The sequence below is a fragment of the Callionymus lyra genome, chromosome 14, assembly GCF_982586985.1.
Source record: "Callionymus lyra chromosome 14, fCalLyr1.hap1.1, whole genome shotgun sequence".
In the NCBI taxonomy this organism is placed as follows: Eukaryota; Metazoa; Chordata; class Actinopteri; order Syngnathiformes; family Callionymidae; genus Callionymus; species Callionymus lyra.
The window spans coordinates 26024753-26049713 of NC_141831.1; the positions used below are offsets into that span (position 1 = coordinate 26024753).

At 39.7% G+C, this 24961-nt stretch overlaps 2 protein-coding genes across 4 annotated transcripts in view; one reads left to right on the forward strand and one right to left on the reverse strand.

The window, feature by feature from the left end:
* LOC148066853 (serine/threonine-protein kinase PAK 3) lies at positions 1–23922 on the forward strand. Of its 3 annotated transcripts, XM_087807696.1 has the most exons (17): positions 1–174; positions 4676–4774; positions 12608–12801; positions 12894–12994; positions 13924–14077; positions 14149–14186; positions 17426–17488; positions 18688–18843; positions 18915–19089; positions 19283–19346; positions 19629–19677; positions 19742–19854; positions 20632–20749; positions 20903–21002; positions 21141–21337; positions 21422–21559; positions 22082–23922. In XM_087807696.1, exons 3-17 carry the CDS (start codon positions 12630–12632, stop codon positions 22169–22171), a joined length of 1728 nt encoding a protein of 575 aa, XP_087663822.1. In that variant the 5' UTR covers positions 1–174; positions 4676–4774; positions 12608–12629; the 3' UTR covers positions 22172–23922. The 3 variants fall into 3 exon arrangements, with proteins under 3 accessions (XP_087663822.1, XP_087663821.1, XP_087663823.1); XM_087807695.1 differs by lacking the exon at positions 4676–4774; XM_087807697.1 differs by lacking the exons at positions 4676–4774; positions 17426–17488.
* The window catches only part of LOC148066854 (calpain-5-like), an 8219-nt gene continuing 7050 nt past the window's right edge, over positions 23793–24961 (reverse strand). Inside the window, exon 13 of the mRNA XM_087807693.1 lies at positions 23793–24925. Coding sequence (XP_087663819.1) covers positions 24743–24925 — 183 coding nt within the window. The 3' untranslated portion in view covers positions 23793–24742. The remainder of the gene's footprint in view (positions 24926–24961) is intronic.

A 24961-nucleotide genomic window follows, 5' to 3' on the forward strand; every position in this document is an offset into this window, starting at 1 on the left:
AAGTCTCCAGCCTCCCTAACAAGCCTGCGTTTTAGGGTCAGGAACTGGTCTGACGAGAGAATGGAAGCCCTGCGCGTCAACTGTCACTAGCATCGCGCGGCTGGAGATGAACCCACGGCGGCTGCAGGCGCAGAGGCGGAACCCGGAGCAAGAGAATGTAAAGACATGTTTCAGGTAATCCGTGTGTGTGGATGTGGATGGTTGGACGGCAGAGGAGGGAGGGGGAGGCTGGGTATGGAGGCTTCTCTTCATCACTGGATCAGCAGCTGTTTCATCCACGCCTCGTCTGTGGAGTCGAACATGGATGATCGCTTCTGGATCTCATCCTCGCTCCCTCACCATCTCTTTGGATGGAGACTTGTGTCAGTGTGGCGCTTGTATAGGCCGTGTGTGCGCGTGTGCGTGAGTGTGTGTGTGTGTGTGTGTGTGTGTGTGTGTGTGTTTGTGTGTGTGTGTGTTGAAATGCGGCAGCTGCAGTGACAACACCACAGTCAAATTTTCTATTCTGGGTCGTGCTATAGATCGGCGGGTGTGCTGGTGATGGCGGCTCCATGTATCGATGGACAGGATCTGTCAATACAGCCTTTTTTTGAGGGGAAATGGCTGCCATTTCTAATTCACAGGCCCATACTCCCCTGGGATCCACCGTGACCGTGAAGCTTAATGGCGATGTTAGGGGAGATAGCACATCTGGTCACCTGACTTGAAGGGGGGGATCATGATGGGGTGGTGGGGGGTCAGTCTTGAGGAAGCTGAGCCCTGACCAAAGGATGCGGCTGTGGTGAGAGCACAGTCATCCCAGGAGCTCAACCCAACCTGTTGTGGTGCAGATCGAGAAGATGTTGGGGAGTCATCCTAGAGGGGGATCACTGTGGGAGGGATCTGGAGATACACACCCTTCATCGTTGGTGACACCTACATTTTTTTGAAATGGTAATGTAATTAAAAAAAGATGCCCTAATGAGTTGACTTTCAGGAAATCAAGTCAAATCTGTCACCCATCAACAGTTACTTCTACTACAAATGCTGTTAAGTGTTGTGATTATGCACAATGAACGTTGTGTTAATGCACTAGGGTTTTAAAATGAATTGGGGAGGTGGTCCCCATGAATATGTAACACCTTTGCTGAGCTGCTCCTTACAAAGGTCACACTCTTGTATCACTCTTCCTTCCTTCGCTTTTGGGGAATCATACCTGTGTCAGACTCCAAGTGTTTCTTGTTTTTAATGCTTCTCATTTAGTTGAAGTGGAAGTCGACATCAGGTATGATGGTGATTTATGGCTTGATTCCTTTCTATGTACAGACACAGTTCTAGGAAAAGGGTTTATCTGAGATGCGTTTTGGCTAAAATAAATTTTAGGAAATTTCAGTAGAGATTCAATAATTGTAACATAGGAGACAGTAAACGAGTTGTTGACACAGTTCTTTCTATATCAATGTACAACTAAATCAATTTTCTTAAGCTTTTAACTTTGCAACAGCCTTTTATTTTGAAGCAGCTGATCCGTGTCAGTCATGTCGTTCAGGACCTTGCTTGAGGGCGACTTTGGTTGACCTTAGGAAAAATGAACCCCCTCAACTTCTGCAAGAAAGCGAGTAAGCGCAGCATCTGTAGCAGCAGTTGAAGCGTCAGATACAATAAAATAATTCTGATGCAGCCACTTGATCTTTTCAAAAGAAAGCGCCGCTCATCCAGCTCGCCGCTGACGTGTGCGGGTTAGAGCTTTTCCCATATTTTTCCGATGAAGCGTGTAACCCAACATGCCGTCTTACCTCACGTCGGCTAACAAAAGAGTCGACACAGGAGCTGACGGTGGCGTGAAGCCTGACTGAAATATGATAGTAGAACACACTGGCTGTTCAAGCAGGCCTCCATCTGTTGACCACTCAGTCATGTGACCGGTGCTGCAGCACCATCTCTGGTTTGTGTATGTTTGTGTATAGCTACGTATATCAAGTCTTTTGGTAGGTGTGTCACAGTCGGTGTGTTCTGGATTAGCATGTAGGATTGGAAGCCATCTGGCCATCTTTTCTCCGGTTGGGGAGGGGGAGTCGGCAGGAGAGACAGAAGATGCTCACACACTGACACATTGACACAGCTCTCAGCGTAATCTCCACCAAATACTGTACACGTGTGTCAGTGTTTGTTTACTTCTGAGCGTTCTGATGGATTCAACCGTGTTCATTAGCCGTGATGATGCAATGAAGAGAGACATCTGGTCACGAAAAAAGAAAATGAATGAGTGAAAATGAATTCTGTAGAAGAAAGAAAGTGACATTAATTTCCTTTATAGACACCTACGTCTTGTTAGTGAAACTGTAAACAATATATATTCTATTTACATCTGTTGATCACATGTAATTACATATTTTATTAAACAGAGTTATTTTTCACTCATGCTCTTACCCTTTTCTTTCTAAATTTTAATTTAATAAGTTACACATTACAAATGTAGTTAATTTAAACACATTTTAGTTTTCTTTCATAAACCCCTTTTGTGTTAAAATATTTGAATTACAAAAATGAAAGAGCAGGGGTTGAATTGGCATTGGTCTTTCCCCATGGGATCGACTTGCACTCCAACATGAATATAAAGGTATATTAGGATTTTAATTATACTAAAAACCTCTATCTATCTATCTATCTATCTATCTATCTATCTATCTATCTATCTATCTATCTATCTATCTATCTATCTATCTATCTATCTATCTATCTATCTATCTATCTATCTATCTATCTATCTATCTATCTATCTATCTATCTATCTATCTATCTATCTATCTATCTGTCTGTCTGTCTGTCTGTCTGTCTGTCTGTCTGTCTGTCTGTCTGTCTGTCTGTCTGTCTGTCTGTCTGTCTGTCTGTCTGTCTGTCTGTCTGTCTGTCTGTCTGTCTGTCTGTCTGTCTGTCTGTCTGTCTGTCTGTCTGTCTGTCTGTCTGTCTGTCTGTCTGTCTGTCTGTCTGTCTGTCTGTCTGTCTGTCTGTCTGTCTGTCTGTCTGTCATAATTGAATAGATGAAAAGCTCCCTCATGTGCAAATAATAGTTATTATCAAACTATTTTCCATTTTGCCTGTCAATCACTTTTTTGATCAGTTTCATGTGCTTCAAACAAAACCTATAAACAACTATTAGTACCAACAATGATCTCCATTGTTCAGCAGTGGCAGAACATGTATCCATGGAAACAGCTTCAGATGAGCTGCACTGAAGACGGTTGATTATGACTCCATCTTTAGTAGTAGAACGCAAACAATATCAACACAACATTCTAGCATGTGCATGAGGGGCTGCTGTAATAGAGTTTCTTCTCACATCTACTATCAAGCGCTCTTACATCTACTGTCAAACCCTCTCACATAGCAGATCTGATAGATGATATGAGCGAGTTTGATAGAAGATGTAAGAGAGTTTGATAGTCGATGTGAGAGAGTTTGATAGTAGATGTGAGAGAGTTTGATAGAAGATGTGAGAGAGTTTGATAGTAGATGTGAGCGAGTTTTATAGAAGATGTGGGAGAGTTTGATAGTAGATGTGAGAGAGTTTGATAGAAGATGTGAGAGAGTTTGATAGTAGATGTGAGCGAGTTTGATAGAAGATGTGAGAGAGTTTGATAGTAGAATTGAGCGAGTTTGATAGAAGATGTGGGAGAGATTGATAGTAGATGTGAGAGAGTTTGATAGAAGATGTGAGAGAGTTTGATAGTAGATGTGAGAGAGTTTGATAGAAGATGTGAGAGAGTATGATAGAAGATGTGAGAGAAAACTGACCCAAAAGGCTTACGGTCCTTCATCACATTGTGATAGACAATTAGCTTAATATGGATTCATGTTTGACCCATCAGTGTCACGTTCTGTAAAGTTTTCAATTTGTACTGCTATGTCTCGTAGTTGTTTACGTCTCGTCTGTCTGTGAGTTGTGCGGCGCAGCTTGCTACACTCGGTTGCTATGGCAACGCGTCTTGTCGGCGCGCTGACTTAGTGAAGCTCAGTATATACACGGAAGTAAGACTAACTAATGACCTACTCAAACACTAGTGATCCAGTCACTTCAGGTGAAAGAAAAATAGCTCATTAATATTGATAACGCACTTCAAGACACCAATATCGAATATCGCACATATTTCCAATATCGTGCAGCCCTAATCCAACATAACTTAATTAATGGTGCACACAGAACTGCCACTTCCCATGATGCATCCCTGCCCAAAACGAAAGCTAATTGGTCACTACAATATTGATCAAATATTAACACACGTATATAAGGAATAAAATGTGTTTATATAATACAGCGAACAAAATGATTGGTGTTTGATGGCTTCAAGTGCAGTCTATGAGAGTCACTCACATTCTTCATTATTCAAACATTACGTCAGTTCTATCAAACTGAAGCTGCAGCGAGCAAGGCGCAGCAAAAGCCAGTTTACCTCGTGTGATCATGTGATCAAAGCTGTCTCCTCGAAAAACACAATTATATTAATGCACTACCACATGATCTCATTAATTACCACCCTAAACATATATGTAAATATAATTATAATACACACGCGTGTTGCGTGGTTGAGCCTCACATTTTAATGAAGCACATTCTCAGCGATATAAGTTACGGATTTGCAATTTTACTCTTGTTAAATTTTATTTTAAGATTACTGAAGCTTAATTTTTATTACAGCCGAGACGTAAACTCCGTCTTTGGTCCGCCTCGACCAGCATGGAAGACCGGTCCGCAGAGTGTCGCCAGACTTCGCAACCGTTCTGTGGTGCAAAAAAGGTTTGGGACCCGCTGCTCTAGACCATTAAAAAGCTAGTGTTCTTGTGGTTTACTAGCATTTAGCTTTCCTAGCAAGTCAGCCATCTTACTTCCCTTTTGTGTCTGAGTGGAACGCTTCCTTTTGCCTTTCATTTGTCTTTGCTGTTGACTTTTATTTCCATGCTGAGCGGCAGGTTAGCCAGTCTCTCAGGCTTAGTTCAGAGCTCAGGAGGAGTTGGTAGGTAAGTAAGTAAGTAAGTCATTTTTATTTATATAGCGCTTTTCCAGACCAGGGTCACAAAGCGCTTGAACAATCAAAACAATATTCAATAAAGTATATACTTTAAAGGGCAAGATAAAACTGATAACACAACAGGAGTTCCAGAAAACAGCCTGAACTGAGCTCACTTAAAAAAGGTACTTTTTTTTTAATGAAGAATAGGGGGGGAAATGGGATCAAAGTAATTTGTGCTGTCAACTCCTTCACTACTGTGAGCTGCCATCTTGAAAAAACAAACAAACTTTGACAATGTGGATATGAATGTGTGGATATGACTGTGTTAGAACTATTTTAAGAATAAAAACACTCCAGTGAAGAAAAGATCAGATGTCCATCGTTCTGTTGGATAAAAATAGATCTCTGACTACAGACGTTCATTTTGTCTGCCAATGAAAAAGAAGATGAGCATTAAAGTCTTACTCAAATAAAAATAAAAATAAATTGTGTTTGAAAAATCTTGAAAAGGTCAACACACAATGACAAGTGGATTGTGCGTGTTTAATCATGCTCTAGTTGGCATTCATGAATGACTTTAGGCTTTCCAACTCCATTAAGCAACGATAATACACAAAAACACTTTTCATGGCATCCCTAAAGGCATTGCCCTGGCCAAAGATGACGGCAGACAAATAGTGTAATGTTAATGTTAAATTCTTACTATTTCCCTGAAGTCAATCTTGGATAAACATAACAGCGTTAATATCTATCGTAAAGGTGTTAAAGTTGGTCAGTTGACGCCCTCACAGGTGTCAAACTGGTCCAGAAAAGGGCCGAGACGGTGCAGGTTTTGGACCCAACCAGTCAAGCACATATAGTTGAACCAATCAGGCGTCTGAAGACAGTAATCAGTTAATGGTTAGTCAGGTGTTGCCTGTTCAAGCCGACACCCGATTGGTTGGAACAAAAACCTGCACCGTCTCGGCCCTTTTCTGGACCAGTTTGACACTAATTCTGAAGATTGAAATGGCAACTCTATAATAGTTGAACCACAATTACTGTACATAATCATAATCATTATTTCATCATTTAAGAGTGCTGTTGCCTACACTTTGAAAACGTCATTCACAGTCTCTAACTGAAAAATACGGACCAATCAGAGATCTGCATTAATGACTTATTGTAACTTAAACAGGTAACTCCAAAATAGTTCCTTGTTAGCTGTTTTGAGGTTTTCTTTTTTATCTTCCTTAAATATGATTGAAAAGTTTGAAAATCAAGAGATCTTGGTTAGACTGCATTCACCATGGATTAATGAGAAGAAAAAGCAGCAACTAATGTAAAAACTCAACACTCCTGACTGACTCACATGTTTCAAAGTCTTTCAAAGTCTTCCTCCCCAAGATGCAGCGAGTCCCTCATCATGACCTTGAACTTGTTACTTTATAAAGTTCTCCCCCGTCTGAAATATCAGTAAATGAGAGGTTACAACAAGCCCATTATGACGTAATAATGGATTCACTCTTCCAGCCAACTGTAAAAGAGAGTTTTTCACAATAGTGTACAATAGAAGTCCAAGATCACTTTAAGAGACAATTAAGTGAACACATTAGTTGACCTTTAGGAAACTAAAGACAGGCTAAAACTCTTGACTAAACAATTTGACGTTAGATGACCATTCTTTGTAGATCATGATGTAATAAACCGTGAATGACCTGAAATTTGTTACAGGTAATCTTCCGTTATGAACAAGCATGGTCTCCCAAATATAAGAGCTGAGAAAAGTAACAAATCGAAACACTGGATTCTTCCTCCTCCACTCGAATAAGTGGCATGACATTGCGGAGCATCTGCACTGTGACTTGGCAAGAATGTGTTTATACATTTTCATGGCAACCATGCTTGTTGTTCAGTGTTGACGCAATATTATTATTCTTTTTAAATTATATTAGTTTGTCTGTCGACGCAATTTTGCTTGTAATCATTGGCCTTTTATTTCTTAATGAAACACTGAAGGGCTGAATAAAACAAACAAAAACAACAACTAATTCAAGTATCTATTAGTATCATATGATTGTTGCTGTGTCCAGCCGCCAGCTGCAAGAAGGACACTTTCTCTTTGTTGACATCTGCTCATGTCTATCAGACTCATCAGTTTAGAGTACTTGTATGATTGTTGAATTCCTTTTATCGCATTTCTAAATACAAATCAACTTTTTTGTGAGAAAGTGATTGAATGCCAAACTGTAAACATGGATGTTGTTACCCTTAAAAAGTTTAAGCTAATCCTTTTTCATTTTAATAATAAAAACATGCTATGATATCACTGCAGTGGATGAATACGTCATCAAGAAGTACATTTCTTTGGGGAATTCTAGGTGTATTGTGTGTATCTTCTAAAAATAGAATGTAAAGTAAAAAAAAGGATGCGATGATGATGCCTCACAATCAGGTCTGTATTAAGAAAATGTGGTAGCCTTGCGTCAGATCTAGACAAATTTGAATAAAGGGGCCAAGATGTGGTCAAGGCTCCATCACATGGCCACATAAAAAAAACGACTTCTGTGTGAAACACATAACATTTACATGATTTCATATTTATTAATAGCTAATATTAACAACATGTGGGGGGATCTGTGGAGAGCCATGGATGAAGGTCATACCACTGCAACCTACAGCTCTGTTTTAAAGTTCAGGTGCTTGGGTATCTGGTTTTCCTTGATTCTCCTGATCCATCATTTCTGGACTTGCTGATATCTGTGAAAAGATGCATAGTGAACATTGTTGACAGGTTCAAAAAGCATGTTTTGACATACAGTAAATAGTAATTTCCAATGTATTTCAATGAAGGCCACATATTTGTTTGATAAAAACCATGCATGCAACATTAAAATGACCATGTTAGCAACAGTAGTTCTATTCTTCTATATCTTGTGTAAATTATTTGTCTACTCTCTCTTCATCCCTTATTTCTCTCTTCTCGCTTTCATTCTGTCCGTCCATTTTCTTTCCTTTTTTTGTGACTAGGGCACATATGCTGCAATATTTCTTGAGGTTTAATGTTTAATGTTAACGTTGATAATCATTATCAAATCTATCTCTTAACAAAAATCTACATTGAAGACTGATAAGTGATCAATGTGGGTGATAAACGCCTTCTTCTTTGAAAAACCCTGGCGAAACTTGATGATGATGATGAAATTATTATTTTAAGGATAGATTACAAGGGGCCCCGGCGGTTGCTTTTGCCTCCCCAAGTGGTTGTGAATGATTGGTGCACCTGGGCACCTGCCCAATTGTCCATATGGATATTCCGGCCCTGCTCACAATATGTGTATTTTAAGTAAGATAAGCACAAGCTATAAGAAACATCAGTAGTTACTCATGCTATATATATTCAAACAAAATATTATTTTCCATAAAAACATCTACCGTCAGTAAACTGATATCCACTACTAGATTATTATAGAAAATAATCTATTATCGATTATTTTCCTCAACATTTCGATTTAATATGCGATTAGATTAGATCGACTTTAGACGAGAGATCTCCTTTGGGAAACTTTTCAACCTTATCTTTTCATGATTTCTCTTCTAATACAATAATTAATTCATATTAATTGTATTTATTTTGTGATTGTTAAAATAAGTGATAAAGGCATTGTTAAGAGAAAAGTAAATTAAGCATACGTGGAGAAGGTTTATTTAGTTACTTCAATTACAGTTGTAAACAAACGTCATTTAAAGTTAAAGGCTCTTTTCAAATACTTTAACACCTTACACCTTTTTGTACAGTTGCTCATCACTCTGTCATCTTTAAGTGTGTCTCCTGTAATACAAAAAAATAAAATGTAATTTATTTATCGCCAAGTCATGTGACTATGTTAAAGGGCCGAAGGTCAAATTTAAATACAAATAAATTAAATCGCAACCTTTGGAATATTAAAACCGCACTAAAAAAATATCGCAAATGAATCGTTGAACTCTACTTGATTCTAATCCATCCGAGACCATGTCAAAGAGTCTCCATGTTTGTAGATGATATAGTGTTTTGCAGTGAGAGACAAACGACTGTATAATTGTTGTAGTATTATACTGATTATATTGTTTTTTTGTTTTTTAAACTAACAACTCTACTACTAACAAGTCAAAGCGAGAGTGTCGTCAGAGGGTCAGAGGATCTCGTCTAAGGGAGCCCCCCCCATAATCCCACTGCCCTGGCCTCAAGATTAGAACCTCCTCCTGTGTAAGCCATCTATGTTTAAAACTGCTCTTTGTGGATATGAATATTTGATGAACATGTAGGAGGATCAGTAACATCTGGATAGTGTCTGGATTCTGCAAGTGTGTGTGTTGTAGGTATTAGTGTAGTGTGTCTGCCATGACGATGTATTCGATGCCTTCTCCTTTAATATAAACCTACAGTTTTATAAATGATAAACCTGGTCCTCAAAATGTATTATTCAGTCTGTCAATAGAAGTGTTTAATTTAAGTGCTTCAGTCACGTCAGGTGATTTCAAGCTGTCAGTTACTCATCAGATCACAACAGATTTTTAGTATTGGTTCTTCTTGCTCTGAGAGCAAATGATGCTTTTGTGTTGTGATTAAGTACATTAGTACGATGTTGCCTGTTCACTCAATGGTTTCTTCTGAACTCACTGAGCTGATTGACCAAAGCTGTTCAATACATCATAAAGTAGAAGCGTTGTTGTCTGCCGCCTCCTTACTGGGTATGTCTTGAATGTATGCAGGTTATCTGCCTTTCACAAGTCTACAATTTTACATTAAAAAAAACACTAAAAGCCAAATAGAGAACATGATTTCATATCCCAGCTTGCTTCAATAAAACGTGTAGTACACCCTTCATAGCCTGTGGAGTCAGTGGAAAATGAGATTGCTTTCACTCATTTACATGTGACCTACACCTGTGTGCGTGTGCGGCTGTCACATGGATGGTATATACATGTCACCATAAATATGAAAGGTTTCTATGATAGTATAAACATGGTATCAAACATAGAATTCTTAACTTATAGATATAGAGCTTAATAAATGAAGTATAAACATGAAGTAAGGTAGTTTGTTAAAAACTGACTGAACCAGTTGTTTTTAGCTTGTGCTGTTTCTAACACCATAACGTTCGTCATGCTCCAGATGCCACCCTTCTTGTTTTATTGACTTCCCATCATCCTGTTCGAAAAGAAAATAACCTTTGTTTTTCTTGTTTAAAACTCTCGTTTGTCTGTTCAATGTCTCTGAAACAGAGAAGAGTCTCTCGGTAAACATGTCTAGTAATATTTAACATTAACGGACATTTTTAGTTTTCTTAATGTCACCCACACATCCGTTTGGCTGTGACAAACGTCCAGCGGGCTCCTGTGATAGTCACATTGTCTGCAACAACCAGTTTCTTGAGTGGGTCAACATGTGACGCTGCTTTGTAAACAGCACAGCAGTATGGGTTGTGTTGCTGCTGACACACATTTGATCCCAGAGAACCTGTTTTGAACTCTGCTCTATTTCAAAACTTTAGTTTCCTTTACTAGAAATCACCCACAGGTCACAGAGCTCAGTGAAGCTGCTTATCTGTACAGTGATTTTTCAGCATATATATATATTTTTTGAGTTAGTTAACCTAAGTAGTTAGATACTGGTACCTTGTACTACAGTACATGAACACACTGCTCTTTTCTATGTGGAACCTTTTATACAAATAAGGGAAACACATTTAAATGTTTATACTTCTTCCCACCTCCATCAGGATAATTTCAAAAGAATGAATGATTTGACATTTAAAATGTTTTTAATATTGTGACGAGAAGGGGTTAAATTTAAGCTTTTGAGGGCCATGAAATGACTTTATGAGCTGGATTTCGGCCGGAGGACTTAAATTGGAAATCCTGAGTCTAGAACAGTGGTCCCCAATCCCCGGGTCAGGGGACTAATTTTGGTCCATAAGGCATTTGTTAATGGGCCTCACTGAAAGAAATATAATTCCTATAATTATTATAAGTCTCTGAAAGGTGGTTTGGTTTATACATAAATGTATATATATATATATATATATATATATATATATATGAAAATAACACCGGTCTGCCGTGCACAAAATGTTGGGAATAAATGTGCTACTTTTAGAAGTCGAATGTAACAGCTATTCTTGAATTCTATTCACTGGAATTGTTGATGAAGACTATACAGTTTATGATTATAAGTGTTATTAATTCATGCCCGTCTACATGCACAATGATGTCATAAGTCCCTTGATGCCTTTATCATCAACACATGAGATTCTGGAAACCCTTGACCTGTCATCATGGCAAGTCAAACAGAAAAAACGAGAATCATAGATTATGTTTATGATCAGTGAGAGCTTTAAACGGCAAGAATCGACTGATATTTATGATGTGCTATGGTCTCTAAAGCAGAGAACAAAAGAAAGAAAACGCTCTTGTGTAAGAATGCACTGTACAATTGAATAATGCTTGCTATCGTGTTTCATCTCTCTCTAATCTAATTGTGTCGCTCCAAACCAGTTCTTTAGGGAAGTTAACAAAGAGCAGGGTGTAACCATCCAGATTTGATCTGGTCCAGGAGAGATGGGTGAGACGTCTGCAGACATAGTTGTTGGCTGACCATTCATGCAGGAGGTGACGAGGGGTCTTTGTGTGCGGATGTAGGCCTCGTGCATGAGGATGGCCAGGATGGACCAGTTTCTGGGACAGTCGTACTTAACCTCACATGATGGGCTCAGCCTCAGGCGAGGCAGTGAAGGAGGCTAACACAATGGTGGAGGGCTGACGAGAAGATACGTGATGGAAAAGTTCAATGCTGAGCTGCCTCATCTCAAAATACAACGTTCCATTTTTGAAACAAGCAAACGTCTCGGATATGAATGTTCATGTATTTATGAACTAATAACACAAATATCATAAACAACATCATCAATATTTCACTTCTAGGTTGAGATACGTTCCACATTGATGATCATTATATTCAACACTTTGACCAGCATGAGACCTTTACTGACTAGTGAGTCATAGTGAATCATGTTTTTTCATTGTATGATTTATATTGAGGAAATTTGGATAAATATCAATTGACAAAAACGTTAATTAAGTTTTACAACATCCATCTGTATTTACATATTTAGGATTTTCCACAGTAATTTAAAGCCAATTTTTTGACTCCTATTTGTTTGACTACAGTCTGTGGGGAAATGAAAATAAACTATAATCAATCATCTAGATTTAGCAGACAACTTTCAAATAATCACTTGATTAGCTGGTTATGTTTTATGTAAAGTAACAATGATTTCATTTTACTTTAATATGAAATATAACACGTTAACCAAGTGATTATTTGAAATGTCGGCTCAATCTAGACGATTGGTTATAAAATAGGGAGGTAGTTGAACTTGCTTTGATAACTAGTAGTTCGGTTAACACCCATGTTTAATTGTTAATGAATGGTATCGTCAGTTACACCTGCTAAGTTGACATCTGACCTTAATGCTCATGTGATTTTAGCTCATTTAGGTTGAATCAACGACAGTTGTATTTCAAGTGTGTTGCTAATCAAAGGTTGGATTTTTTTTAGGCTGTCAATTGAAATGATTTCTTCTCTGTTCCTTCAGGACTTTATGAGTGCTCCCAAAGATGTCTGATAGTGTTGATATTGAAGAGAAACCACCAGCCCCCCCCTTGAGAATGAACAGTAATTCCCGAGACTCTTCATCGGTGAATCACGCCTCCAAACCGCTTCCAATGGCTCCAGAAGAGAAGAACAAGAAGGTTCGCCTGCGCTCCATCTTCCCCGGGGGAGACAAGAGTGAGTCTCTCTCCTTCAGCTCCACTCACATCTCTAATCCCGGATTTAAGAAAGTGAACTAATGATGCTTTTCATTTGCTTGACACTCTTAGCGAACAAAAAGAAGGAGAAAGAACGTCCAGAGATCTCCCTTCCGTCAGACTTCGAACACACCATTCATGTTGGCTTTGATGCTGTGACGGGTGAATTTACTGTAAGTCTGTGATCTCTGATGAAGGTTTAATTGGAATATAACAAATTATTATTGTTATCTTTTATTTTAATAGTTATGATATCTTATGTATTTGTCATATATTCAGTAAACCTACAAAAATCTCCACTACCAAGTTATCTGCTCCAGAAAAGACCACAATTACACAAAGCAAAAATATTATTCTTGTTGTGCTGATTCAGATGCTGCCTGAGCTACAGGCTTCTCAATGAAGAAGACACTCGTGTGTGGAATAAGCTTAACTGAGTTAGTGGAACATGTTAACAAAAGGCCGTTGTTGAGTCGATGGTCATTGGCTCCTGATGAGACACGTGCTTTTTGTATTTCACATTTAAGATATAAACAAAGAGTCGCAAATGAAAAACCCTCTGTCTGTTCGCATCTACACATCAGTAAAGTTACACACGGTTATTTATGTTAGTACTAAATACATTTCAAAAACATAAACAAGTGTTTTACTCAAAGCAACTGACATATAGACGTCTGAAAAATACAATCTTGTAGCAAAAATTGGCCACCTCATTCAACAGGGTGGGTTTTATCTTTCCTTAATTTAAAACATGACACAACTTAAAACATTTCAATTCTTTCCAGATGAATCATTTGACATCTGATCCAACATTCCTTAATCATTTTTAGTCCTTGTGTCAGTTCTTTTGAATCCTCAAAAGGGGCTTGTTTCATATTGTTCTGAGCCTCCGAGTCAAGTCCTTTCATAGTACTTTAACATAAAGACGTATAAGACAAAACATGTTTTTTTCATAAATAATAAAATGACAATAACAGTAATTTAATGAAAACAATTATGATGACATATGCATTAATCATGATGCTGTTTTATGTTGCAACATTACAAAAAATGTTATGCTCAGTGATGATATATTTCATGTTTGATGTTTGTTGGGCTGCAGGGAATTCCAGAACAGTGGGCTCGACTCCTACAGACCTCCAACATCACCAAACTAGAGCAAAAGAAGAACCCACAAGCAGTGCTGGATGTTCTCAAGTTCTATGACTCCAAAGAGACCGTCAACAACCAGAAGTACATGAGCTTCACATCAGGAGGTAAACCTCACTACATCTAACTCCATTTGAAGCATCTAGAACTTCATATTTGGTATATTTTCTTGTTTCAGACAAATCGGCTCACGGATACATAGCAGCAAACACTCTGGTGAGTTAGATTCAATCCATGTCATCTTACATGTCGGATCATTCATTCTTACTTTGCTTACAAAACCTAATAAAATTATGTCACAGTTTATTTCAAACTGAAATATTGTGTTTCCACATGATGAGTGAAGCGGTTCATAGAGGTTAGAATGTTTCTTACCATCTCGTTATTTGAAATTAAGTGCAAGAACTCCTTCTTATTTCCATCAGTCACATGTACAGACGTCGTAGTGGTGTCAAGTATTAAAAGAAGGTGAAGACAACATGATATCATGTGCGTATCCACCGGGAAAGGAGAGGCCGATCTCTTTATAAGCACAAACTTTGATTTTTGGTTTTAAATATATAGCGACTGAGAATGAACTTCTGTCCAGTTAGTTTGGCTCAATGTGACAACTAGCATAGCATCTTGTTTACTAGGAGACACATCTCAAGTCCCCCTTCAGAGAAATAAAACAGAACATACTGTTAACCTGTCTAGTTGTAGTCAGTCAGTACTTAATTATGATCTTTCTAGACAAGAAGACCAAGAAAACATCAATATCAAAACTTTGGAGGGTATTTTAATGCAATGAAAAATGAATGAAATTTTTTTAGCGTTCCTTAATGAAATAATAACTAACTTCGATCTAACCTGGACCCATGTCATCTCAATTTAACCATGTAAATGCCTGACTTTCAACCCTTAACAAACAACAAACCGTCACTTTAAATTACTAGCTTCTCTCTCGGGCCTTAGCCTTATTGATATGCCTTCCCACACACGCACACGCACACGCACACGCACACGCACACGCACACGCACACGCACACGCACACGCACACGCACACGCACACAAACACTCTGTACCTGCCCTGTGCTGCATGTGTCAATGCAGGGGCACTTGCCTCCCTGACTGCGGGGTTTTGGCGTCGCGGGGTGGTCAGTCTTTCTGGGGCCTCCCGGAAAGTGTGGCTGCTCGCGTGCGTCGGCAAGGGCCCGGCAAGTGTGGTGGACGGGCCCCACAGAGACTGTGGATAGCCCATGAAATGCTGCCGTCCTCAGGAACCCGCTGAGGCGGGTAGGGCGGTTGTTGTTGACGGGCAAATCTACAAATACTAAAAAAGACAAAAGTTCTATTTAAACCTAAACAAATAAATTGTAAACACAATCAACACTTCCCTCAGAACGGGCAGTGGTCAAACAGCAACTGCATTGAATATTTTGGATGGGTATTTCTGCCCACACAACCGTGGCCCACTTTGGACACTTATCTTGAGACCTAATTGGCACTCAATGTCTCAATGTTCCCCCGCTCCTGGGGTGTTTCTTGACCCGTCCACTGACTGTCCAGGCCATGTTTAGTCATCTTCGCTGCTGCTGTGGGGGGTTTCTGTCCCGCTGGCCTGTATTCCTTTGGTCTTCTGATGTGGGCGGGGCCTGGCGCCTGGTCTTCTGGGCTATGGGCTCGTCTGGATGCTCTGTCCTATGGATGGTCTCCTGGCTGTCCTGGACCAGTTGGCTCCCCAGGTCATCCCTGGTGCTTCTCCTGTCTTCCTCCTCGCCCATCATCTTGCTATTCCTAGCCTCTGTGCCCCGCTGGCAGCAGCCTCACTTGGCCTGCTTTTGCGTCGGGGTTCAGGGTCATTGAAGAAAAATTGGTGTTGGACAATGTGTACCTCCCCAGAGGATGAACACAATACAAATGTACCCTGTGGTTGTCTTTTTCTTTTTCACTTACTGCTGAAGGAATGTTAATAAAAATAGAAGAGGGTAATGACTTCATATACATGAAGATTATATTTTAAAAGGTTTCCTCAGTTTTCGAAAATATACTGTATATATATACAATTTGCACTGTATACAATATATATATATATATATATATATATATATATATATATATATATAGATGAAGTCATCACCCTCTTCTATTTTTATTAATAAGCTATACTATATAAACTATATAAACTATATGAAAATAATAGTTTAAAATATAATTTATTTCCAGTTTGTGGATTTTCTAACACCAAGCTAACATCCGATTAGTCAAACTGAATATTATTGTTATTATTAATTATTATTACAAATAATTTATTGAAGTGACAGGTAAGTTGTTTCTCTCCGTTCTATGTCTGTTTTGTGTATTTTGACTTTATTCTTTAACCTCCTCGGTCATCTTCTCAGTCTCTCAATCATCTTCTTATTGTTAATGTCTGTGTGCGAGTGTTTCCCTCACTCCTCTATACATGACCGGTCAGTTTGAGCTGAAGCGAAGAGCTGCTGATTGTTTACTTTTCCAATCTTCGTAACCAGATTTTGCACATAGTCGAGCTTCACAGCAGCATCGAGAAGTGCTCCTGCTGTGTTGACCTCATTCTGGGCTCTGACCTGCGTAATCTATGCTCTGAATACTGCAGCCTGCACACACTGACTCTGGTGGATAAAATAAATCCGAAAAAAACAAGTCTGTTGAGGGGGAATCGCTGCCTCAGGCACACCAGGATGACTTTATGCTCCGCTCACTCTGAAAAAAGCACTTTAAAGGAGAGCAGATCTAGTGGTTGAGTATTTCAGAGCTTCTCGTGTAGATGTTGACATCAGCTGTACTTGATGAATAAATAATCTCTCTCTCCTGTCACCAGAAGAGCAAACTATTTTGTAAAGTGGAAATATCTTTATTTTTTTGGTCAGTGAAATAAAAAAACTCCACAAGAATCTATTGATCAAACTCATTGGTTCTGGTCAGTCTGTTCTTGGTTTCTGTATTTTATTCACACAATCAACGCGATAACCAAAAGCCATTTTTTGCCGTCAGCTCACCATCCACACAAATGCATCTCCATGTCTTTATTTGAGATGTACTGTTGTTAGCTTGTAATAACCGTCATGTTGCAGCATATATGTTTAACAATAAGACCTGGTGTGCTTAAACGTACTGCATTTTATAAATGTGTATTAGCTGTCTGACCTGCATCATTTTATTCTCTCGTTCGTTGGATTCATTTATACAATCATATTTTTACTTTTAAACCATGCAACAAAAGAATCTGTGCGGCTCCTAAATATCTATTCAATAAAAAAATACATTTTACTATCGATCGACAATTTAATTTTGAAGGTTTTGAAGACCTGAGACTTGTGTCTCGACGAGTGGTTTTGTTTGTGTGTCAGGGACCTGAAGTCTATCCCTCTGCAGCAGACCCCCTGCCCTTCTGATGTGGGCTTGTTTTGAGTAAATTTTCAACCTTCACATTCAGAACCGGCTGCTGTCATCTGGGCCTCCTGTCAGCCTTAGAACCTGCAGCGCGTTATTTGACAAGGTAACTCCTCCACATTACTTTCCACATGGTGTATCTCTGCATTGGCTCCCACACCAAATTCACCCCCTTTATCTTCCCGCTCTGAACCCCTTGTTTACCCACACACTTAGGCACACCTTCCTGATTATATGTCTTTGGTAGGTTGATATTACTTCTATTTTCCAGCAACAAACTGCATTTCTCTGGTTAATTTTGTAATAGATATTGATGTTTTTTAACCGCCAAGCACTTATATACCTTCATTTTATTTTTGTATTACTTGATGTTGATACATAAAAGAGAATACTTGATTTTGAAGAGTCCCTGAACAGATCACAGAATATTTGTATCTATTATTTATTAAAAATGGGTTTGAATCACTTCGCTAATTGCACACACGGTGTTAGAGTGTTGATAGAAAACGCTCCAGACAACCTGGATTTTAATTGAATGATGTAAAAACATTTAGTTCCCTTTACAAATTGTAATCAACCTGAAGGATCGGGTCTGGATCATAATGTACAAAACCACCACACTGCAGCCCTTTAGCCCCCTTAAAGGGCAGGGGAGCATGAGCAGAGGGTTGTTATGACCGTCCCGACCGCATGTATGATCTCCTATCCTTAACTTTCTCATCCATATTAGCAGTTTTTCCGCCTGAAACTCCATCATCATTGCAGAGAGATCAGATGGTCAGGCTTTCTTTTTAGGTGACATAGTCACACAGTCGGAGACGTGAAAGACAAACACAAGCTTTGGTTTCAGCACAAGCTTGTTCGCTTTGATCTGTCGACCTAAGCTGCACTGCTTCACTTATGCATGACTAGGCTGGAAGTGGGCCTTTCCATTCCTTAAGAGGAAGGCGATCCAAGGCGAGTAGAGCTTTTGGATGGAGAAAATGAGATGGAGATCAGACTAAATATGTCTGAGTTTTTCACATGTGTTAATGATGAAATCACTGAGCTGCAACGTGGCTGTTTCATTTGTTTTGACTAGTTCCATGGCTGTTCCATGAGTCACAGTTTGTGCTACATGTCATCATCACATGTGTCTTTTCACACTAACGTGTCTCATGTGTCATATTTGTATTGTATTTTTATTTCATCTTTACTCTACTTCATGTGGTTTTGTAAGAATTTATGCAAGATTCAAAGTCCCAATCTTTGTGAAAAAATCCCTCATGCTGTCTTCCTCAGATGAATTTTAATGTCTTTCTGCAGGGTGCTAAAACATCAACGACAGAGCCCCCGATCGCCCCACCGGTGTCAGAGGAGGAGGATGAGGAAGAAGAGGAAGAGGAGGAGGAAGATGAAGAGGAGGACGATGATGATGAACTGCCTCCAGTTATTGCGCCACGACCTGAACACACCAAATCTGTGAGATAATAGTAGCAGTAAAAGGTGCAGCACCGTAGATCAATCTAAATAGTTTTTATGAACCGCTGCAGATCTACACACGCTCCGTCATGGATCCACCAAAGCCTCCCAGTCCTGTCAAGGAAGTTCCGACACCGCCTGAGTCGCAAGTCCAGCCGGAAAACACGTCTAGCACGATGTATCGCCACACCGACCGCCAGAGGAAGAAGTCCAAAATGACAGATGAAGAGATTCTAGAGAGACTCAGTACGTTCTGTGTTTATATTACCTCTGCCAAGGAGAATATTTTATTTTTGGCATCTGTCGGAAAATAACCCCAAAACAGCATTTATCCCACAAATACTGACCGAATGTCACACGGATGCAGTCTGTTACAAGTATTTTGAAATTATTCAAAAGTAAAAATTCACTCTCAATAATCTGTGTTCTGTTTGTCCAGGAAGCATCGTGAGTGTGGGGGATCCCAAAAAGAAATACACCCGCTTTGAGAAGATAGGACAGGGGTGAGTACATCACGATCGTCGGCAGTAAGTTGTCAAGAAGGGACGAAGCGTTTGTGAGCCTAAATCCTTCAACACGTGAAGATTTAACACTTATTTTACACACTTTATTACAGACAGTAAGTAATATAAAGTATATACTCTACAGTTGACAAGCTTACCTTCCTAGTCAGAACAGAATACATTACGCTGAAGGGAGAAATGTCCAGGGTGTGTCCACCATAAAAAGTGTAATCGGTCCACTGATGAAGATATGAAACTGACTAGTACCGTGTGTTTCATCAGAGCGTCTGGCACCGTGTACACGGCTATTGACATCGCAACTGGTCAAGAGGTAAGTTGTGCTTATCATTTTTAATTTTTTTAATGTGCTTGTGTGACTCTGTGTTTGTCTTCAGGTGGCCATCAAGCAGATGAACCTTCAGCAACAGCCCAAGAAGGAGCTGATCATCAACGAGATCTTAGTGATGAGGGAAAACAAGAACTCCAACATAGTCAACTATCTGGACAGGTGAGTTCTCATCGCAGGGAATTACATCAAATCTTTCTAGACTCCACCTCCGCTGTCGCCGTCATTTCAGTATCTCGTACCATTGATCGTTACCACAGATTTACATAGATAGAACGGTGACATTCTACCAGAATTTTTCTTAATCATGTAACCATTTTAGTAAGACTACCTCTGTCTTAATTTTTTTGATTTAAGTTATTTTGACTCCAGTGTCACTTATTTTTACCAGAAAAGTAAAATAAAGGAAGGCTTCAGCCAGCACTGTTAGCGACTAGCTAAAATAACAATTATAGCATTCAGTTATTCAACATCACAGTTGAAAATGTATTTCCATTTCACGATTTGACTTGTTGGAATGGGGTGGTACATTCATCAGACAAAACAATTCATATCAAATTGTGTAGGAAACTCATCATAATAGTCAAAACAGAGGTTGATAACTTGATTTTTTTTTAAATATAGTTAACTACAGTATAGTATTTAATGCAAAATTATATTAATTAACTAATTAAAATATAAGGATGACCAAAAGGAGAGAAATGATCTTTAAATCCATTTTCCGTCATCTCGAGCTCAAGATAAGAAATGAAAGCTAAAGGATTCAGTATCATTTACAATTCTTTGGAGCAGATTATTTCCCCCTAGTGCACTGATATATTGTTGGTAAAGCAGTTAAATATCAGGTGGTATATTTATGTAGGGTTTGTAAGATCTAAACTAGTGCCTTGTTGTTGGATTTAAACTGTAAAGATGTCTTGCTCTTTTTTCTGCTCCTAGTTATTTAGTTGGGGATGAGCTGTGGGTCGTGATGGAATATTTGGCCGGAGGGTCGTTGACGGACGTGGTGACTGAGACGTGCATGGACGAGGGCCAGATCGCTGCCGTTTGCAGAGAGGTCAGTAGTTGGATTAAGACTCGTGTCGCCCACTCTCTCTTTAGATGAGCTGACCTTTTGAGTCAGGAGGGCGTTGTGAGCCTACTTTAATCATTAAATAATTGTCTGTTGACGAGGAAGAATGTCTAAATGAATCCTCTATCTTTTCTTTAGTGTCTTCAAGCCCTGGACTTCCTTCATTCCAACCAGGTGATCCACAGAGACATCAAGAGTGACAACATCCTGTTGGGGATGGACGGATCCGTCAAGCTCAGTACGTTTTTTTTTTTTAAATACTCTGGTCCCCACAGAGTATATCTTAAAAGATTTAAATTGTGTGGTTGTAACCTGCTTAACCCACTCCTGGTTTGTTAAGCTCATGTGACTTCACCTGTGTTTCGCTCGCCTGCAGCCGACTTCGGCTTCTGTGCTCAGATCACTCCTGAACAGAACAAGCGCAGCACCATGGTGGGGACACCCTACTGGATGGCTCCAGAGGTCGTGACTCGCAAAGCCTATGGCCCCAAAGTGGATATCTGGTCTTTGGGGATCATGGCGATAGAGATGGTGGAAGGAGAACCCCCTTACTTGAATGAAAATCCTCTCAGGGTAAGACTCAGGAGTTCATGCAGAATTCATGAGGATTAAATATGCAAATATTTTCCATGTATAAATGAGTCTTTGTCCTTTCAGGCGCTGTACCTGATCGCTACCAACGGCACTCCAGAGCTGCAGAACCCAGAAAGACTGTCCTCGGTCTTCAGAGACTTCCTGAACCGCTGCTTAGAAATGGATGTGGACCGCAGAGGTTCCGCCAAGGAGCTCCTTCAGGTGTGTTTGTGTCTACAGTAGAAACTGACCTGTTGCCGCTCTCCTTATAATAAACGATCTAGAGGTTCTCAATCATCAACATCCTTAGGTTTCAAATCAGGCAATGAAATTTATTTTGATCGCACGCAGATAAAAGGTTTTATATGGTTAAAATTGTCAGGCATGATGAGATTCTTTAAGGGATACAAAATACACTCAATACACGATGGACATGACCTAGTACAGTATTCTGATTTTTTTAACTGTCGCTGTGGAGGAAGATGAAGAAAGTTTATATACATTTTTGTCTGTAACTAAAAAGGATTACTCTGAAAAAAAATCCCAATGCTTAGTGAGATTAGGGTGAGTAGAAAATGAGTAAAGTAGAATTTTGGGTGAAAACCAATGTATAACTAATGTTAAGTATTTTAAAGAATATGACTCTATTAGTTTTTTGGTTTTTTAAACACTGATGCACTAAACCTCACAATACATGTGTGGATGATTCCTTCAAATGACCCTGTATGACCTCCATCCCCGCAGCACTCCTTCCTGAAGCTGGCCAAGCCACTATCCAGCCTGACGCCTCTGATTGTAGCTGCAAAGGATGCCATTAAGAACAGCAGTCGCTAGGGGGCGCTCTGTCTCCACACCCAAGACCGGAGTCCTCCTGTTAAGTGTGCGCTCATGAGGCAGGACCTTGGGTGTTTCGGGCAGGGGGAGGCAGCGACAGCACAAGAAGGCGTCGGTTACCTTCAGAGAGAGAGCACAAGGAAATTGGAGCCCCCCTGACCTGGAGTGGAGGTTAGACTTCTGACCCTGCAGCTCGTCGCTGCTAAAAAAAAAGAGACCTCCAAGTGAACCTTTGCAGCAACTCTGTACATGTTCATCACCAGTGTGTGTGTGCGTGTGTGTGTGCGTGTCTGAACATGTATTTGTGTAGTAAAGATCGACACGACATTGGCAAGAAACAAACTGATTCCAGTTTCTTTGCGCCCATGGATGGGTCAAACCTGAAGATGCTGGTGAGCCGTGACCAACCGGGCCCAGACCTGCATGAAAACAGCTGCCTGACCAAACACACTTTGGGATCCAAGGTTTCCTACGAGTCCTGTGTCATGATTATTTCTTCAATTCCAACAATAAGTCCAGTCTCATCAGGTCCAAGAAATCTGAGCAGGCTTCATCAATTTTGAACCACTGAGGAAGCACACTTGTCTGGATCTTCACCAGGGATGTGCCTTGTCAGCGCTTTTCATTGAAACATAATAGTTAACCACAGATTTTGTGTTTTGAACTTGATTTACGACTCCGTTTCACATCCATCTCAGATGTCATGAACATGACATGATCATGCTAAAGAAGTTTTTACAATCTCAACTCCACAGGAATGTCTGTAGAGGAAGTAATCACAGTTGTTACTGCTCCATCGTTTGTGTGTGTCCATTTGTGTCTTAAGTGTGTGTGTGTGTGTCATATTATGATTGTACTAGCGAGCACTAAAAATAGAAGTCATTCGTCTGCATTCCTTCCAGACCTCCACGTAGAGTTAGTACCTTTTTTGTAGTTCATCTGGCGGAGACCCCCCCCCCCCCTTCTGTGCGAGTGATGTACAGCAGAAGATGAAGGATGTTAGAGAGAGGATGTGACTCCATGCATGTAAAAAAACTATACACTGTGTATCATCCTCAAATAGATTGTCGGTATGTACTAATGTAAATATAAACACAACCCAACACTTTTTTTCAGGGTTACATGAGTTAAAAGGATCAGGTCGGAAAATGTTTTTGCACCCCGGAAATTGGAAAAAGGACACACGTCCTGCACTTCTGGAACCTGTGTGGGTTTGATCTGGATTGTGTGTGCGGGTCCACACAGTCGGTGTGTGTGAGTGCGAGTGGAGCCATGTGTCAGGCAGCAGTGTGGGAACACGAATCACCCATCTACAGGTCTGAACATGGATTCTGGGACTAGAGACACCTTCTAATGTGCCCTATTTCTTTGTGGTTGCTCCTGTATGTTTCTTTCTTCTGAATGTTTAAACACGTGGTGTGAAAAATTCTATTAATGTGTCTCAAGAGAACGGAACAAGACAAAAAAAAACGTTTTAAATTATTATTATTACTCTTATTATTATAATTATTATTATTGTCTAGCTTTGTAAAACTGCTGATCCATCTGGCATACCTCAGCAGGCACCCCTCCTTATCCCCCTTACCAAGAAATGGACAAACAGCGACTGGGGAAAAGGAGATTTTGGATAAACTCTTTTTAATTGTGATTGAAGCAATAGACTTTTGAACTTTGAATTGTGCATGGCTGTGTCTTGAGTGTAAAAAAAAAATGCAGTTTGGGAACTGGACCGAAATAAAAAGAGAAAGAGACGTATTGATTTTCTTCACTAGAGGTTGCTTCATTTGTTTGCCTTCGAAACAGAACAACTAAAAACAAAGGGTGGACTGTTCTGTAGTTTTGGATGCACAAATGTTTTGTGTATTTCTGCTACTGGGAGGAAGTATGACAGCCAAAAAACAAATGAAATTGATTTAGCCCTTGTGTTCTCTCAGGGTCAAGGTAAACAACCTCCTTGGTTTCCATAATACATATGTATAAAGAGGTTTTTCTTGACCTAGAGACAACACAAATGATATTAGTGATGAGAAGCACTTGTGTCTTTTAATTAAACTTGTACAGTGAGTCTTTATTGGGGCAAAAATGAGTCTGTGTATGTCAAAATAAAGATACACATGTTTATATGACTTTATAATTACGTTTTCTAAACATTTTGTCAGCAGCTATAGAAGTCTTTGTCTGACATCCTTGCTACTGTGTTTTCACTGAAATGCCTGTAACTTTTGGATAACACTACAAGGTTAGCAAAAAATAAAATCATGTGTTGTAGTGCTGAAGGGCAAATATGCCATGTGATGTGAAGATACAGGGTCTGGGGAGGTTTAAGGGGCTCCTGCGTTCTAATGTGTGGTGTCTGATATCACTGAGGTAATAGGAAGTTAAAAAAACATGTAAAGAGTGAGGATTTTATTGAGCTGCAGTGTGAGTAGAAACTTGTGAAATATTGAAAAATTGAGAATGAAAAAAACGTCTCTCCAGGTTAAACGCATGATGAAGCTGAGGCGGCTCTGCCTGATCATGTGACGTGTTATGATGTCACACTGCAGGCTCAGTAGCTCTGGCCGGCTGAGGTTAAATGGCGGTCAGCTGAGTTGACGAGACGATCCTCAGATTGATGCTTCCCGGCATCTCATCCGCCATCTGCCGACCTTGTTTCCTCAGTTTGAGTCTCTGGGGTTGAGTTGAGTCCTTCACAGAACCAGACAGAACCACTTGGCCCAAGAACTGGTCTTTGACTGCATTGCTGTTCCAAACCTGAACAGGATTGAGCAGGAAACTTCAGCAAACACC

Coding starts and splice junctions, on each gene's coding strand:
- LOC148066853 (XM_087807696.1), top strand. CDS start 12,630: ATGTCTGATAGTGTTGATATTGAAGAGAAACCACCAGCCCCCCCCTTG. Junction 14,078..14,148: donor CATGAGCTTCACATCAGGAG/GTAAACCTCACT, acceptor TTCTTGTTTCAG/ACAAATCGGCTCACGGATAC. Junction 19,678..19,741: donor ACATCGCAACTGGTCAAGAG/GTAAGTTGTGCT, acceptor GTTTGTCTTCAG/GTGGCCATCAAGCAGATGAA.